At 44.2% G+C, this 15,404-nt stretch overlaps 2 protein-coding genes across 2 annotated transcripts in view; one reads left to right on the top strand and one right to left on the bottom strand.

Annotated features, from left to right (window-relative positions):
- LOC309702571 (uncharacterized protein) overlaps window positions 1-15,404 on the bottom strand; it is a 546,755-nt gene that overhangs the window by 212,600 nt on the left and 318,751 nt on the right. The window lies entirely within an intron of this gene.
- LOC309702595 (modulator of apoptosis 1-like) lies at window positions 9,048-12,931 on the top strand. The gene is made up of 2 exons (XM_082527221.1): window positions 9,048-9,471; window positions 10,042-12,931. Exon 2 carries the CDS (start codon window positions 11,290-11,292, stop codon window positions 12,373-12,375), a length of 1,086 nt encoding a protein of 361 aa, XP_082383347.1. The 5' UTR covers window positions 9,048-9,471; window positions 10,042-11,289; the 3' UTR covers window positions 12,376-12,931.

Here is a 15,404-nt window from a genome sequence, read left to right as displayed (position 1 = left end):
TGAAATAAGAAGGATGAATAAATAAAGGGAAAAAAAGGGGGAATGTGACAGACTTCATAACAACTTTGTACTTGAAAGTTGTGACAGCTCATTCGTTAAACATTTCTGAATGAATTTCAATCAATGATAAACCTTTTTTATTGAAAGTTAATTTAAGAGAGTTTAAATAATATTCAATTTCAATCAAAAACAAATTAAATGATGGGGTTGAGTTTTGAAATTGACATTTATGTATGTGGAATTTCCCTAATAAGATGGAGCAGCCGAAGAGTGAACTGTCAAAAGTACTGAATATGACGTCACTTATTTATGTGCGAATGTTTAATAATTAAAGTCAGTCATATATCCACAAACACAACAAGCTGAAAGTCAGTGATGCTGCTCGGTTTGCAGTCCTGAATATCACGGCACAAGCAGGATTCACTGCACTGTTAATGTTAGCTATGTTATATTGCTGCCTCTGTTCGGTGGTGTCGAGCCAAACGCACTTTAACGTGTGTTTGAACGAGCTGACGGTTCACTCGTTAAGCTGAAAGAAAGACGCTTTAATCACAGGAGTCACACATGTGTCCACTGTACCATCTGGAACTCTTCTTGTTTAGCACTCGTAATAACACAAACACTAAATCCTCCTTCTCTGGTGCTGTTGTGTAGCAGTGTGTACACCTGAGACTGTCACCTGTCTGTCTGTCCTGCTCTCTCTCTTTGTTTCTTTCTCTCTGATTGTGTAATAAAAGTATGAACATGTATTTATAAGTTACACTTGTGTTTGAATCCTGTAGCTTATCACACATTTGATTTCCATGTGTGACGACTGCAAGTGTCCAGAGTGAGGACAGACTGAGGGACCCACTGCTGCACATCATCTGTGAGGCTTTGCACCCCTGATGATCCACCAGGACAAACTCAGCAGTGTGTGAGGAAGAGGAGGAGGAAGAGCCAGCAGCAGCTGACAGATGGAGAGAATAGACAGACTGTTCCCTGTTTGTGAAGGACTGCTAGAAAAGTTTACAATAACTAACCGTCTGTCCTGAATCAGTCTTATTAGGTAATGTTTAAATAATTTTATAACAATTTGTGGGAGAAAGCACTCAGGGCCTTCAAGTTACACACTATGAAAGGCAGCAACAAGTTTAATGTTCAGAAACCTAAAGTATGTATCAGCAGCAGAATGGAGCTAAAAATAAATTTTTGTTTCAGTTCTATGAAGCTTTGTGGAGCAGCTTTGAGTATTTTGGATTAGTAGCACTGCTGTGTTTGTTGCATCATATTGCTGTGATTGTTTATGTGCTTTATATATTCTGAGGTAAGTTGATCTATAGTGTTACATCATATTCTATAAGGATGTTATGTGTTTTAGACTTTCTGCCCAGTTTGACCCATTTAGCAGAAGTCAGCCTGTTTAAGGCTCTGATGTCTATTCTGTATGACTTAAAGCAGTTATGACATGGTCTGATTTTCTCACCCAATAAAGGAATATTTCATATATCAGTCTACTCTTCATTCTATCAGAAACAGTTATCACAGCTCGTACATTTGCTTTTTACACATATATGTAAGCATTGAGCCAAATTTAGTAATGCCAACATATTAAAAGAACAATATTTGTCTCATATATAATACATCTATATATACACTGTCAAAGATACTTGTTTTTGAGTGAAGATTTAAGGTGATAGGAAATAAATGCAACTTGAATCTTTAACTGAAGCTCAGTGTTTGACACGGAGTTCAAACTCACTGCTGTAATAACTAATAATGATTAATATAACTATAATATTGGCCATATTATATTTACATTACCAAAGTGAGATGACTCTAGTCTCATGAACAACATTAAATAATTGTTATTTACTAGCTAATCTTAAATGACTGTTCAGTACAGAAATGAAGCCCAACAATCATGTTTTACAGTCCTGTGGTCTCAGCCTCAGATACTTATCAAATCACACAGAGCTCATGTAGAAACAAATGTACAAAATATGTTCTCCTTTATTTCTGTCAAACAAAGCTGTATGAAACGTTTCCAGCTGTTAGTACCATGGTTGCTAGGCAACCTGGGCAGCGCCACGGAGGCTAGACTGTCCCATTTCACAAGCCTACAAGCCTCGCACTTCCGGCCTCAGCGGTCTTTGAGTACGCGGCCCTTGAGGACCGTTAAGGCTGCGTACTTTAAGGCTGCAGACCCTGAATTGGGATACAGCTGTACATACATGTCGGTCTGGTCCGTCGGGTTATTGTCTCCCCAGAAACATTTCCTTTGTGTTTTGTGTCCTTTTGCAGCATTTTTCTTTTTGAAGCGTTTTTCTTTTTGCAGGTGTATAGGAATTTCTTTTACTTATGTATTAATCACATTATTTTATTGTATGATACCTTGGTGCCACTGGATTTTAACATGTCTGACACCCATACAGTAAGACAAATGGTGGGGGTGTAGTAAGGAAGTTGGGGGAAGAAGACACTCCACACGAAGAGTCTTTTGTCTCTTTGAGGACTCTGGTAGGTAGCAAGGGAGTGTGAACCTCAAGGTGTGAAACAGCTGTGTACTGCCTTTTGTTCCTGGAGAAGGTATTTAACTGAGAGCCATGCTAGGCTCAGGGAGACTCTGCTGACCGTTTGTCCCGCGGTCGTGCAGGGGCTCCATCAAGCTTGGTTGTCCGTTTCTTTGTGTGTTTGGATTAAAGAATGTTAGCTACCGCTCACCGCTCGTCTGCAGGCTTTATTTAAATGGAAAACTTCCACAACACAGGTGTTTTTCTTTTTCCAGCATTTTTCTTTTTGCAGCGTTTTTCTTTTTGCAGCATTTTTCTTTTTCCAGCATTTTTCTTTTTGCAGCACTTTTCTTTTTGCAAGTGTCTTCTGAAGTTGCAGTCCGTTTGCCCTCTCAGGGCCACTGTATATATTAAGTAATCCAAAGTATTCAGAATATGTTACTCTCATTGAGCAACGTAACGGAATATGTTACAAAATACATTTTGGGGCATGTATTCTGTAATCTGTAGTGGAATACATTTTAAAAGTAACCTTCCCAACACTGACAGTTTTACAGACGAAACAAAATAGGTTTCCTGAACTGTTCTTCGTGGCCTAATTTTGAATCCTTTTGAGGGGGATGCATTATCCATGAAGGTGGGCAATTTGTTCATTGATCTCTGACCCTCGCTGACTCTGACGCCTCCTAATTCTGCTTCCAGCCTTGCTGATTAATTTGCTGTCACTGATGCTGTCACCAGTTGTACACAACATCTCTGTTTGTCCACCAGTCTAATCTGTAATTCAGGTGAACCCAGAATTACCTGCATCTTTGTAATGTTTCAGAAAATATACACTATATGTTGATGGGCTTTGTCCCACTTTTCTTTCCTTTATAAGTAAGAATCTCTATGGTTTTAATGACAATTCATATACAGTTTGTGGAGGACATTTTATTCAACACTCAAAAAAGTTCCTCACCAGCAGACTGTAGTACAATTTCAGCCCACAGTTAATAAACCCATCCAATGCAGCGTTATCAGAGAAATTATGCAAGTGTTATGTTTGTATGTACTGGTAATCTATTTATCATTTATCATGATTCCTGCTCTGATGATTACTTTCTTCTCCTTCTGTAATTTTAATAGATAAAGGATGTTGAACATTAAGCTCCAAACAGGATGAATGAGGAAGACCACAGAGGAGAATCGTGGATGTAGTGAAAGAATACATGCAGATGGTTTTTTTCATGGTGGAGGAGCAACTTCTGATACCATCTTAAAGAAAAAACACATAAAATTGAAGAGTAAAAATAATGACAACAATATGTCTAAATTTTTTATTAATTTTTTAGAGCAAATGCAGTCTTGTCATGGTCAGAGTTGCCCACTCATATTTAACTAATTCATACAATTACTGTCAGGGTCCCTGTGCCTACCCGGTCGGCTCAGTACGGCTACATATGTTTTGTATTCCTTTTTTTATTTTTTCCCTGCTCTCTCCTTTCCCCTCTTTCCCTCCTCCCTCTGCCTGGGCGGAGCTCACCTGCGGGCTCCTGCCCTTGGCCCACGCACCTGTGGCTCATCACGAGTGATCCAGCTCCTTTATAAGACGGCAGCCCTGTGTTTCTCGTCGCTGGACCATTGCCGACCCTCGTCAGTGTAACCCCAGCTCAATGACTTCAGAAGTGTTTCATAGCGATTTACCTAACTACCCATTCGTGTCTCTGTGTACAGATTCCCTGGACCTACCCCTGTGTTACCCGAGTGAGTGGAGTGTGAGGAGGAGTGGACGGAGAGTGTGCGAGTGTGAAGAGGAGTGGACGGAGAGTGTGCGTGTCTTTCCCGTTCGTGTGTGGACCCCCGGAGCCCGGCTTTCCCCTCACTTTTGTAAATAATAACCTGGTGCATCATAATAAAGACTCTTGTGCTTTCAAGACCTAGAGCCTGCGCGTGAGTCCGTTCAGTCCCGTTGTGACAATTACTGCATTTAAATGCTTATGTTCTAATAAAAGGCATTGTTTAATACTTCTGCCATGACAACCCAAATAAATCAATGAGAGGGAAACGGGAAGATTAGTCATCAGGCAAGGTTTACTGTTCATTTACCATGCCTTGATAACAGTAAGCTTAACAAAAGAAAAATGTTGGGGACGAGAAAAGGTGTTCTGTCAAAACATCCTACCGTAGCGTAAATTTATAGTCTTGTCTATCAATCCGTGCTAACTTATCAGAATATGCTACCTTACGTGGTTAATGGCTCCGTCGTATAGGTAGGATGTTCAGATGGCCGAATCACACTATTAAAACATGCTTCCTGCTTGGATTTATATAGGTAGCATGTTCAGATGGCCCAATCACACTATTAAAACATGCTTCCTGCTTGGATTTATATAGGTAGCATGTTCAGATGGCCCAATCACACTATTAAAACATGCTTCCTGCTTGGATTTATATAGGTAGGATGTTCAGATGGCCCAATCACACTATTAAAACATGCTTCCTGCTTGGATTTATATAGGTAGCATGTTCAGATGGCCCAATCACACTATTAAAACATGCTTCCTGCTTGGATTTATATAGATAGGATGTTCAGATGGCCCAATCACACTATTAAAACATGCTTCCTGCTTGGATTTATATAGTTAGGATGTTCAGATGACCCAATCACACTATTAAAACATGCTTCCTCCTGGGATTTATATAGGGTAGGATGTTCAGATGGCCCAATCACACTATTAAAACATGCTTCCTGCTTGGATTTATATAGTTAGGATGTTCAGATGACCCAATCACACTATTAAAACATGCTTCCTGCTTGGATTTATATAGGTAGCGTGTTCAGATGGCCCAATCACACTATTAAAACATGCTTCCTGCTGGGATTTATATAGGTAGGATGTTCAGATGACCCAATCACACTATTAAAACATGCTTCCTGCTTGGATTTATATAGGTAGCATGTTCAGATGACCCAATCACACTATTAAAACATGCTTCCTGCTTGGATTTATATAGGTAGGGTGTTCAGATGGCCAAATCACACAACATTAATTAAGGTGGGGGGTGGACAATGGCTATTACACTCGATGCACTCCAGCTGACGTACCTTGGTATTAATGACGACGTACTCACAGTTTGGCGGCTTGAAAATAGCCAAATCTTGCACCCAGCCATTTGTAAATTGGATGTGCGTCTCCAGTGACTTGTAATTACGAAACTGGTTCGCAGTGTGAGCGCTTACTCCACAAACAAGATACGTGAAGATATCAGGGTAGGACAGTGGCGGTAAGTCGTCTGGGTCTTTATTCCACTGCCGTATTTCATATGGGTCCAGATTTGCGATGCACTCTAATGTTTTTCGAGTGCTGCTGCTTCGCCTCTGGATGCAATCGGTCTCTATACCGTCCGTTTTCTTTTGAGCTGCTTTTAAGCATGTTTCTTGTCGTCGTCGTTCCAACACGGTGTGTTTGTTTTTAATTTGTGGACCCAGAAAATGGCGCAATACATTGCGGCGTGAACCAGGTGTAGGACTGAACTCTCCCACACACATCACATCACTATAAGACTGGACTCTCACACACATCACATCACCACACGCACTCTGGTTTTTCTTCATGTGCACTTACTTATAATCTCTTTCTGCTATTTGCACATTTTTACTGTAAATTTCTAAGTTAAATCTGTAAATTTTGTAATAACCTGTGATAGGTTTGTAGCGTAAACCTATTCGCTGGAACGTTAAGGACAATTTGCTAAACAGCAAAACAAGACACGAGTAGGCAAAGTTCTTCATGTTTCTCGTGCACAGGAGAGAACCGGACAAACGTCGCTCCTTCGCTTGACCCCAGTTGCTCTCGTCTGCTCCCCCGTAACACTGCTCTTTTATTGAGGTTACATGAATATACATGGATTCATTAACATATGACATCTACATACAAACAAAGAGTACCTTGCCTGTAAGTTTTGTAAGTGTGTGTGTGTGTGTGTGTGTGTGGGGGGGGGGGGGGGGGGGGGGGTTAGAGTGTGACCCCATAAATGACTTCCCTAACCCTGCTGGTCTGGAAGTCCAGGGCCCTGTTTCAGGAAGCCGGTTTAGTGCAAACTCTGAGTAAGTATACCCTGAGTTAACGAAAACTCTGGGTTTTCGGTTTCACAAAGCGAGTTTAGATTCATCCTGAGTGAGTTACTATGACGACACACTCCATGAAGCTAACCTGCCCCCTAGCAGGTTTACTTCAACTAACCCTGACGTTCTCCGCCTCTTTGTCGGAAACCTGACTGTAGGAAGTGTCAGACATGGCGTGCCCCTTCCTTGAAGAGCCAGTAGATGTTGAAGCCCAAATTCTCCGCAGAGCTCTCCGCCGGGAGAGAGTGATTAGAGCGCGTTTGGACATTTTATCATTTCCTGATGATTTTCTGTGTGAACGTTACCGTTTTTCAGCACAATCTATAATTTATTTGAATAACATCCTCAGGCCTAATATTGCTCATGTGACACATCGTGGACATTCTCTCAGTTCTGTACATATTATTTGTATTGCACTTCGGTTTTTTGCAAACGGGAGCTTTCTGTATAATATTGTCGCGGTCCGCTGTGACAGACCGTGTGGAGAGTGCGTGGAGGACTCAGGTGCAGACACGAGTGACACGGGAGTAAACTTTAAACAAAAGCGAGCCTTTTATTGTGGCTGGTAACGCAAGAGAAACAAACAAGAATAAGGGCAGCTCAAAAGCAATAACTAAACAGAAACCTAAACTGGGAATGAACTAAGGTAAGACTATGAATACAACAGACCGGGCATGGAAACATGGAGGGTGGGAACACAGACGACGCGACACAGACTGTACGAAACACAGAGACTAAATACACATGAGGGAAGATCAGGGGAAGTGGATGCACATGGGGAACACAGGTGACACTGATAATCATAACAAGACACGGCAGGAGTGAACGTAACACTGATGGGAGATGGGCAAAGTAAAGCAGGAAGTACACAGAGGTTCAAACAGGAGGAGAGAGAGCACGGGGAGAACGCAGACATAACGGGCTGGGGAAAACATAGAATAAAGCACAAAGAGAGACGAGGGCTCATAAATACACAGAGGGGCACACAGGGGGTAAGAGTCACGAAGGGAAAACACATAAGGAACAACGTAACAGATCAACCCAGGAAGCATGGCCTAAATAAAGAACAAAATACAAAAATACATGAAAACTAAGAATACTGGGCCCACATGGCCCAGGACCATGACAAATATTGGTGAAGCTGAGCACGTTTCCAAGGCTACCGTCTGTCGGGCAGTCAGGAATGTTACAGTTGCACTGAAACGTCTCCTGCACTCGTCTGTGGTGTTCCCCGGTCATAGACCCACAAGATTTATCAAAGAGAGATTCCACAAAATTGCAGGTATCAGGATGAACAAAACTCAATTCATGGTGTGGTGATACTTGAACTACTACTTAAATTTTACATTTATTTTCAGGGTTCCCAGGCGTGATTGGCTGTACAGATGGCACTCACATTCCAATCATTGCTCCTTCAGTAAATGAAGGAGACTATGTGAACAGGAAGTCTTTCCACAGCATTAATGTACAGGTATATAGTTCCCTGTAGCATTTCAAACTAACAAATTATTTCATTATAGTAATGGATGCTAATTTGTGTTCTCTGCACTGTGAAGATCATATGTGATGCTGCCAACATTATCACAAATGTGGAAGCCAACTGCTCAGCCTCTGTGAGTGGTGGTGGTGGAGGACCCCCACCTGTTTTTCGGGCCTCCGCTTTTTTTCTGTTGGCTATAACGGGTCACATTTGAGCATACAGAGTAAGCAAATATGTACTTGTAATGTGCTCAGATAATTTCAATAAGTGCTTACAGAAAGAAAATTAATGTAGCCTCTAACTGCAATTGATTTATATAGGACAAACAGATCAAGCACTATGGCTCATAATACAATTACACCTTACCTGTTTGGACTATATTTTTACATTTCGTTTTTACTTGCTGCCAGGAACGTTTGGGGCCTGTTGGGTTGCACCTGCGCTCACATCACATCACAAAATAAAATGTATAAAATAAAAAATAAAATAAAATATAATAAAATAACGTTTTAAATGGGTGGAAATCCCTAGATCAATGTTTAAATTAACACTCACGCATTGACTCTGTCGGCTATGTTTTGCCATGCATGCTCCCTTTGTTTTGCAGCTGAGGCTGTGTTACTTTTTTTCCGCAAAATTTGCATGTTATCGGCATATGCTGCCATCAGAATTTCGGCCTCAAGCGCTGTAAAATACATTGACTGAGCCTTCTTTCCCTCCGTCTCCATGGTGACTCGCTTAATCTGTGCTCCACTAATCAGGGCTTTATGTATCCTCCTTCACTCTGAGTTTTCTAAACCGGCTTCCTGAAATAGGGCCCAGCAGTTCATCTAAACAAAAGGCACTTAGACTAAAACAGATATAGATATGTTTATCCTACCATAAAACAGTAAGACAAGGTACGACCTCTCCCATGCTCCCAGGATGTAGGTGTAACCCAGTGTTAAAAACGGGATTAAAAGTATAAATATTCATACTCTCACGATGGGAATAAATATTGATAAAAACAAAGTTAATTATAATAAATACTGATAAAAAGCATGTAAACATAAGTTTAATATGTACATATGTATATGTGGTATATAGATGGTGTGGGGGCAGGACTTAGTCCTTTAGAGTGTGTTTGTCAGATCCACTGAGCGACCAATCATTGGCCAGTCTGACCCTCCCCCAGTCTGTGCGCTGCTGAGACACCTGTGTGCCTTCGTGTGCCAGTCAAATACGCCAGAGACACAGACGGTGAAAGATCAGTTTACCCGTGCGGCGAAGAAGCTAGCTGGATAGTGAAAGTCCTTTTTTCGGCGAGAATAATAAGAGTGATACTGTATTCCAGAGGCCGTGAGCCAACGTGAGCACTGTGAAGCCCTGTGTAGCATTTGTTGCTTCGCATGGTAAGTCCCAGGCAGTACACGTGCGCTAGCATAGCATGCTACTTGCCGCTAGCTCCGATGCTAACTTCCGTTAGCCATTTTGCGATGAAAGTGCCTTTTCCGAGGCTAAAGCAATTAGCACTGAGTCTGCTGCACTGAGTCTGCTGCACTTTATACGAGATGTTCTTTAAAGGTTTATGTCACATTACTGTGGTATTGATGTATAATGTATGGTTTTGTGCGATGTTGTTATGTTAGCACATGTTCACTTTTCTCATGGTGCTAATTATAGTTCTGCACAATTAAGTATTAGCAACGTGAAATTAAGTGCCTTCACCTGCACTGTACTTAGCTGAAACTTGATAAGTCTCAAGCCAATGTGTATTTCTAATGCACTGCTGAGCTGTATTTTGTATTATTTTAAATGTGTGTTTCCTATGCACTTTTTCCCTTTGAAATGAGAATAATTTGTTGTACAACATAGAATATTTTGAAAGAAATTTAGAAGCACTACAAGCAACCAGTAGTAATAATAAGTTACAGGCATGATAGCTTAAATGTTGAACTACTATGTTCTGGCCTGGTCCCCAGGTCAGGTTTTTTCCCTTGCTTATTTGAATTGGATTGGTTTTGAGGACCTGAGAAGAATTGAGGATCCCTTTTCCAGTACTGGATGGCGAGCCCAGCCCAAAGAGCCGGATGAACTGGTAGATTGTAACCCGACTGGTTACAAACACACTGAGTGACTATTGAACATTGAAAGACTGAAATTGACTTTTAAAAAAGACACAAAAGACAATATATCCTTGGGTCGACTATTTTTGGGGTTTATTTTATTTTGTTTTCAAGAAGAGCGCTCTACTTTTGTTAAATATGCACAACTCTAATAATTGCTAATAAATGCAATTGTATTTTCTACACCTACTGTGTACAAGTCCTCTGTTGTCATACACCCTTGGCTCCTACAACACTGTTTAAGTACACTTTTTTCATATTGCTTGGTCTTGTAATTTTCCAATAAAAACAGTTCATGCTTTGTGCATAACCTGTCTGATCTGGTCCATATTTCCCTTCTGTCCTCGTACTGTGGTTAAAGGTAACTATACTGCCGTACTACAGGCAAAGAAGGCAAGAAGTAGCACTAACAGGTCTAGTATTGCACCACCAGTGTTACATAAGTAAAAAAAAGTGGCGAGCCAGCCAGGAGCCTAGAGTGTTGTGACAACATTGGAATCCTCTTTGATCAAACGCTCGCATACTGTGAAAATTGGAACCAATTTTGTCGAGAAGTATGCCGTTAAAGTACCAAATGCCATTATTGTTAGCGGTGTTACAGATAGAGAGAAAGACAAAGAGGTATTTGAGTTTCTGGAGCAACATGGCACTATTCGTAGAGTACTCGCTGTCGATGATGACTCTTGTGCATTCCACAAAAGCCAGATTGTAGAGTTCGAGTCCGGTGCAGCCGTTGAAATATTAGTACCTAAGCTGCCTTACCTCTTACAGTCCACTGACAATCCAGATGTCAGTTACCGCATTCGAGCCTTAACTGACGTCTATACTAAGACCGTGGGGGGCAGTGTTACTGAGGCTTACATTAGCAACCTGAAGGGTTTAGCCAAGTTAAGTGGGAAGGATTTCGAAGAAGTGTTGCGGGAGGCCCTGTCCACAATAGGGAAGACCATTGAAGCTGCTGAGACAGCTGAGATAAACCCTGAAAATGATCCTGCTGATCAGACTTGCCCTGTGGTAGGATCCACACAACTTGGAGCCTCACCTTCAGTCTTAACTGAACTGCCTCACCCTCCTGAACCCATTCAGGGCACATTCCAACGCCCTATGAGACCAAACTTGACACCTCAAATGTTGAGTCCAACTGACCTCAACCCACCAGAGGTTCAGAAAGTAGTAGTCGAGCATGTTGTCAAGAGTGTTGAAAAGACATCACATGCTCACTCTACATTAAGACTCAGAGCTTTCTCTGGCAAGATGCCCAGACCTTACAGCGAAGCTGACTATGAAACATGGCGTTCTCATGTTGACTTGTTGATGGAAGATGCTTCTTTGTCTGAGTTGGAAAAAACTCGTAAAATTCTTGAAAGTCTCCTTGCTCCTGCTTCTGATGTCATCCGCCCTCTTGGGCCAGAAGCCACTCCTGCAGACTTTCTTAACCTTCTGGATTCAGCTTTTGGCACCGTCGAAGATGGTGAGGAACTGTTTGTACGCTTCATGAACACCCTCCAAGATCATGGTGAAAAGCCCTCTGCTTATCTGCTTCGTTTGCAGGTGGCAGTCAATCACACCGTGCGCAGAGGTGGGCTTGAACCACATGAAGTAAATAAGCAGCTTCTTAAACAGTTTTACAGAGGCTGCTGGGATGATAAATTGCTAACGGAGTTGCAATTGGAGCTAAAGCATAAGGAGTCACCCACTTATGCAGAGCTATTGCTTCTCTTGCGTACTGCAGAAAACCGACAAGAAGTTAAAAACACGCGAATGAAGAAACACTTTAGCGCCACGAAACCAAAAGCAGTGTCTCATGAACAGATGGTCACTGAAACAAATGCAGATGTTCGTCAAGCACAGTTAGATAGTCTAGAAGAGCTGAAAAAACAAGTTGCAGATCTAAAAAGCCAATTAGTTGCCGTTGTGAAGCCAAAGAAACAAGCAACACTGAAGACAAGGACAACAAGGAAACCTGAAAATAAAAAACCTGACCATGCCAAACCTGAAAACTCACCTCCACCCAGCCGCCCCAGTACTAGGCCCAAGCCCTGGTATTGCTTCCGCTATGGGGAAGATGGACATATAGTAGCCACTTGTGAGTCAGAGCCCAATCCTGCCCTTGTAGTTGCAAAACGAAAGGAATTAAGAGTGAGAAGGCAGATATGGGACAGGCAGAATGACCAGCTTTCTTTAAACTAAATTCTGCCTCCGTTGCGGGACAAATGTAGGCTGATGCTTTGTTAACCCGTCCCACCCAGGTTAAACAAAAAGCTTCACCTAAAAAGCATGCCAGCCTAAAGTCACACACAAGATCAGATTCCTTCGACTTTCCTAAAGGTCTAATTGGTACAAAGAGTACTGCACAAGTGAAAGTTAATGGTCACACAGTGAATTGTTTGCTAGATACTGGTTCCCAGGTGACTACAGTCCCCGAGTCCTACTATCGTCAGCATTTGTCCTCTCAAGAGATTAAGCCATTGTTTGAACTTTTAGAAGTTGAGGGTGCCAACGGTCAGTCTGTGCCTTACTTAGGCTACATTGAACTGCATGTCACTTTCCCAAAAGACTTCCTTGGCATTGAAGCTGAAGTGCCGACACTTGCCTTAGTTGTCCCCGATGTGCGCACAGCTTCTCAGTCCTTAGTGCTAATTGGGACAAACACATTAGATGTACTTTATGAGCTGTACTCTAACACATGCCATGAACTGCAGCTGAACCTGCCATATGGCTATAGGGCAGTTCTAAAAGCTCTTGAGTCACGACACAAACTGTCATGAATCGCTGTGCGGCAGGCAGGAGAAGGACCCAGGATGCAGACTCACAGACACGGGGATAAACTTAAAGAACACAGCTTTAATGCTGGCACGGCAGAATACAGGAAATACAGAACTAACTGGGAAAAAGTAAACTAACATTCGTAGGAAGGCACAGGAAGATCCACACAACATGAGGGACGACGTCACGCTGAACAGAGGGAGACGCAGACAGAAATACACAGAGGGTTAACGAGGAAAGTGGGAACACACGGGGAACACAGGTGACACTGATAATCATAACGAGACAGGGCGGGGTGAACTGAACATGACATGTACGGGCGTGAGAGTCACAAAGTAAACAGGAAGTGCACAGAGGTTCAGACAGGAGGAGAGAGAGCACGGGGAAAACACGGACATAACGGGCTGGGGAAACATGAAACAACCACAAAGGGAGACGAGGGCTCATAAATACATAGAGGGCACACAGGGGGAAGAGAGAGCACGGGGAGAACTTAGACATAATGGGCAGGGGAAACATGGAATAAAACATAAGGAGAGACGAGGGCTCACAGATACACAGAGGGGCACACAGGGGGTAAAAGCCATGAAGGGAAAACACTTAGGGAACAACACAACAGGGCAACTCAGAAAACATGGCCTAAGCAAGGAACAAAATACAAACATACAAGAAAACTAAGAACACTGGGCCAACATGGCCCAGGACCATGACAGTACCCCCCCCTCAAGGGCTGGCTCCAGACAGCCCAAACACAGAAAAACAAAACCAAACAGAAAACAACCCAGGGCGGGCGGCGGGGGCCCAGGACGGAGGGCTCGGAACAGAAAACAAAAGAAGAGCACAGCAAACACCGGAGCCCAAGAAAACAACCCAAACACAGAGCAGTTCAGGGGGCCGACCATGCGGAAGGCAACGGCGGAGACGTGGAAACAGTTCAGGAGGCCGGCCGTGCGCAAGGCAACGGCGGCGACGTGGAAACAGTTCAGGAGGCCGGCCGTGCGCAAGGCAACGGCGGCGGTGAAGGAGACAACGGAGCAGTTCAGGAGGCCGACCGCGCGGAAGGCAGCGGCGGCTCTCCAGTGTTAGGCGTGCTGGCCATGGCCCGGTTGTCACGGCGACGGATGGCTGGTACTGAATAGGACTCAGGTGCAGAAACCCAGAGCGGAGACGGTAGATGATTTAATAGTTTATTACGGTTAAGTGCAAGGGGAACAAAAAAGGGAAACGTGGCAAAGACAGAAAATGACGAGACGTGGAGCCTTGGTGTGGCGTGCCCAGGGGAACGTGGCTAGGGCGAGGGAACGAGGCCTGAGAAGTGGAACGGAGCTGAGTGGGGAACAGTCACACTGAGGGGAGAGGATATAGAAGTTAGGCAGGTAGTGAAGGCAGCTCAGAAGTGGCCAGTATAAGAGCAGCAATTCTTACTTGCAGTTAGGGACCTGGAGTGTTTGAGAGGGGGATGATGAAGATCCAGGGGAGGCTGAGTGGCTGAGTGGCGTGGCTGACCTGAGATCCGGGGCTCCAGATGGAGTGTGATGGCAGGAGGGCAGGCAGGTGAGGCACAGAGGGATTTCCAAAATGATCACTAGGTATTCCGAGTCCGGAGGTGGAGTGAGCCAGGGTGGGTACAGCAACTGTAGCACAAAAGAGTCTTTGTTAGTAAGATGAATCACAGCGAGAATTTGAAACACAAGACCTGTTACCAACATGGGTTGATGACGAACTGGCAGTGAGTGAACATCGATGTGTGGTTTAAATCCCTCTGGCTTGATAGCCTGCAATAGGCTCCAGGTGTGCAGGAGCTGGAGTTGGCCCTGCCCAGGGGCGGATCCCAGGTCAGTTCAGGAGCCTAATAGAAACTCCAGCCACCCACCGTAGACCATGACACCGGTGGGCACAGGACCAGTCGAGGCAGGACCAGGCGACGACGGGGCCGGACCAGGCGACGACGGGGCCGGACCAGGCGACGACGGGGCCGGACCAGGCGAAACAGAAGCCAAAGACGAAGCTGGGCCAGACGAGGACGAAGACTCTGAGGCTGGGCCAGACGAGGACGAAGACTCTGAGGCCGGGCCAGACGAGGACGAAGACTCTGAGGCCGGGCCAGAAGAGGACGAAGACTCGGAGGCCGGGCCAGACGAGGACGAAGACTCGGAGGCCGGACCAGACGAAGCTGCAGAGGCTGAGGCCGGACCAGGCGGAGCTGCAGAGGCTGAGGCTGGGCCAGGCGGAGCAGAAGCAGAAGCCAAAGCTGGACCAGAAGCAGAGGCTGAGACTGGACCAGGCGTAGCAGAAGCAGAGGCAGAGGCTGGCCCAGGCGTAGCAGAAGCACAGGCAGAGGCTGGCCCAGGCGTAGCAGAAGCACAGGCAGATGCAGCCGGACCAGGCGATGACGAAGACTCGGATGCAGCTGGACCAGGCGACGATGAGGCAGTCGCAGGTGGCGGCTGGAC

Source organism: Aulonocara stuartgranti (assembly GCF_965226115.1).
Source record: "Aulonocara stuartgranti genome assembly, chromosome: 3".
In the NCBI taxonomy this organism is placed as follows: Eukaryota; Metazoa; Chordata; class Actinopteri; order Cichliformes; family Cichlidae; genus Aulonocara; species Aulonocara stuartgranti.
The sequence above is the reverse complement of the archived record's forward strand: the minus strand, read 5'-3'. Positions and strand labels throughout refer to the sequence as shown.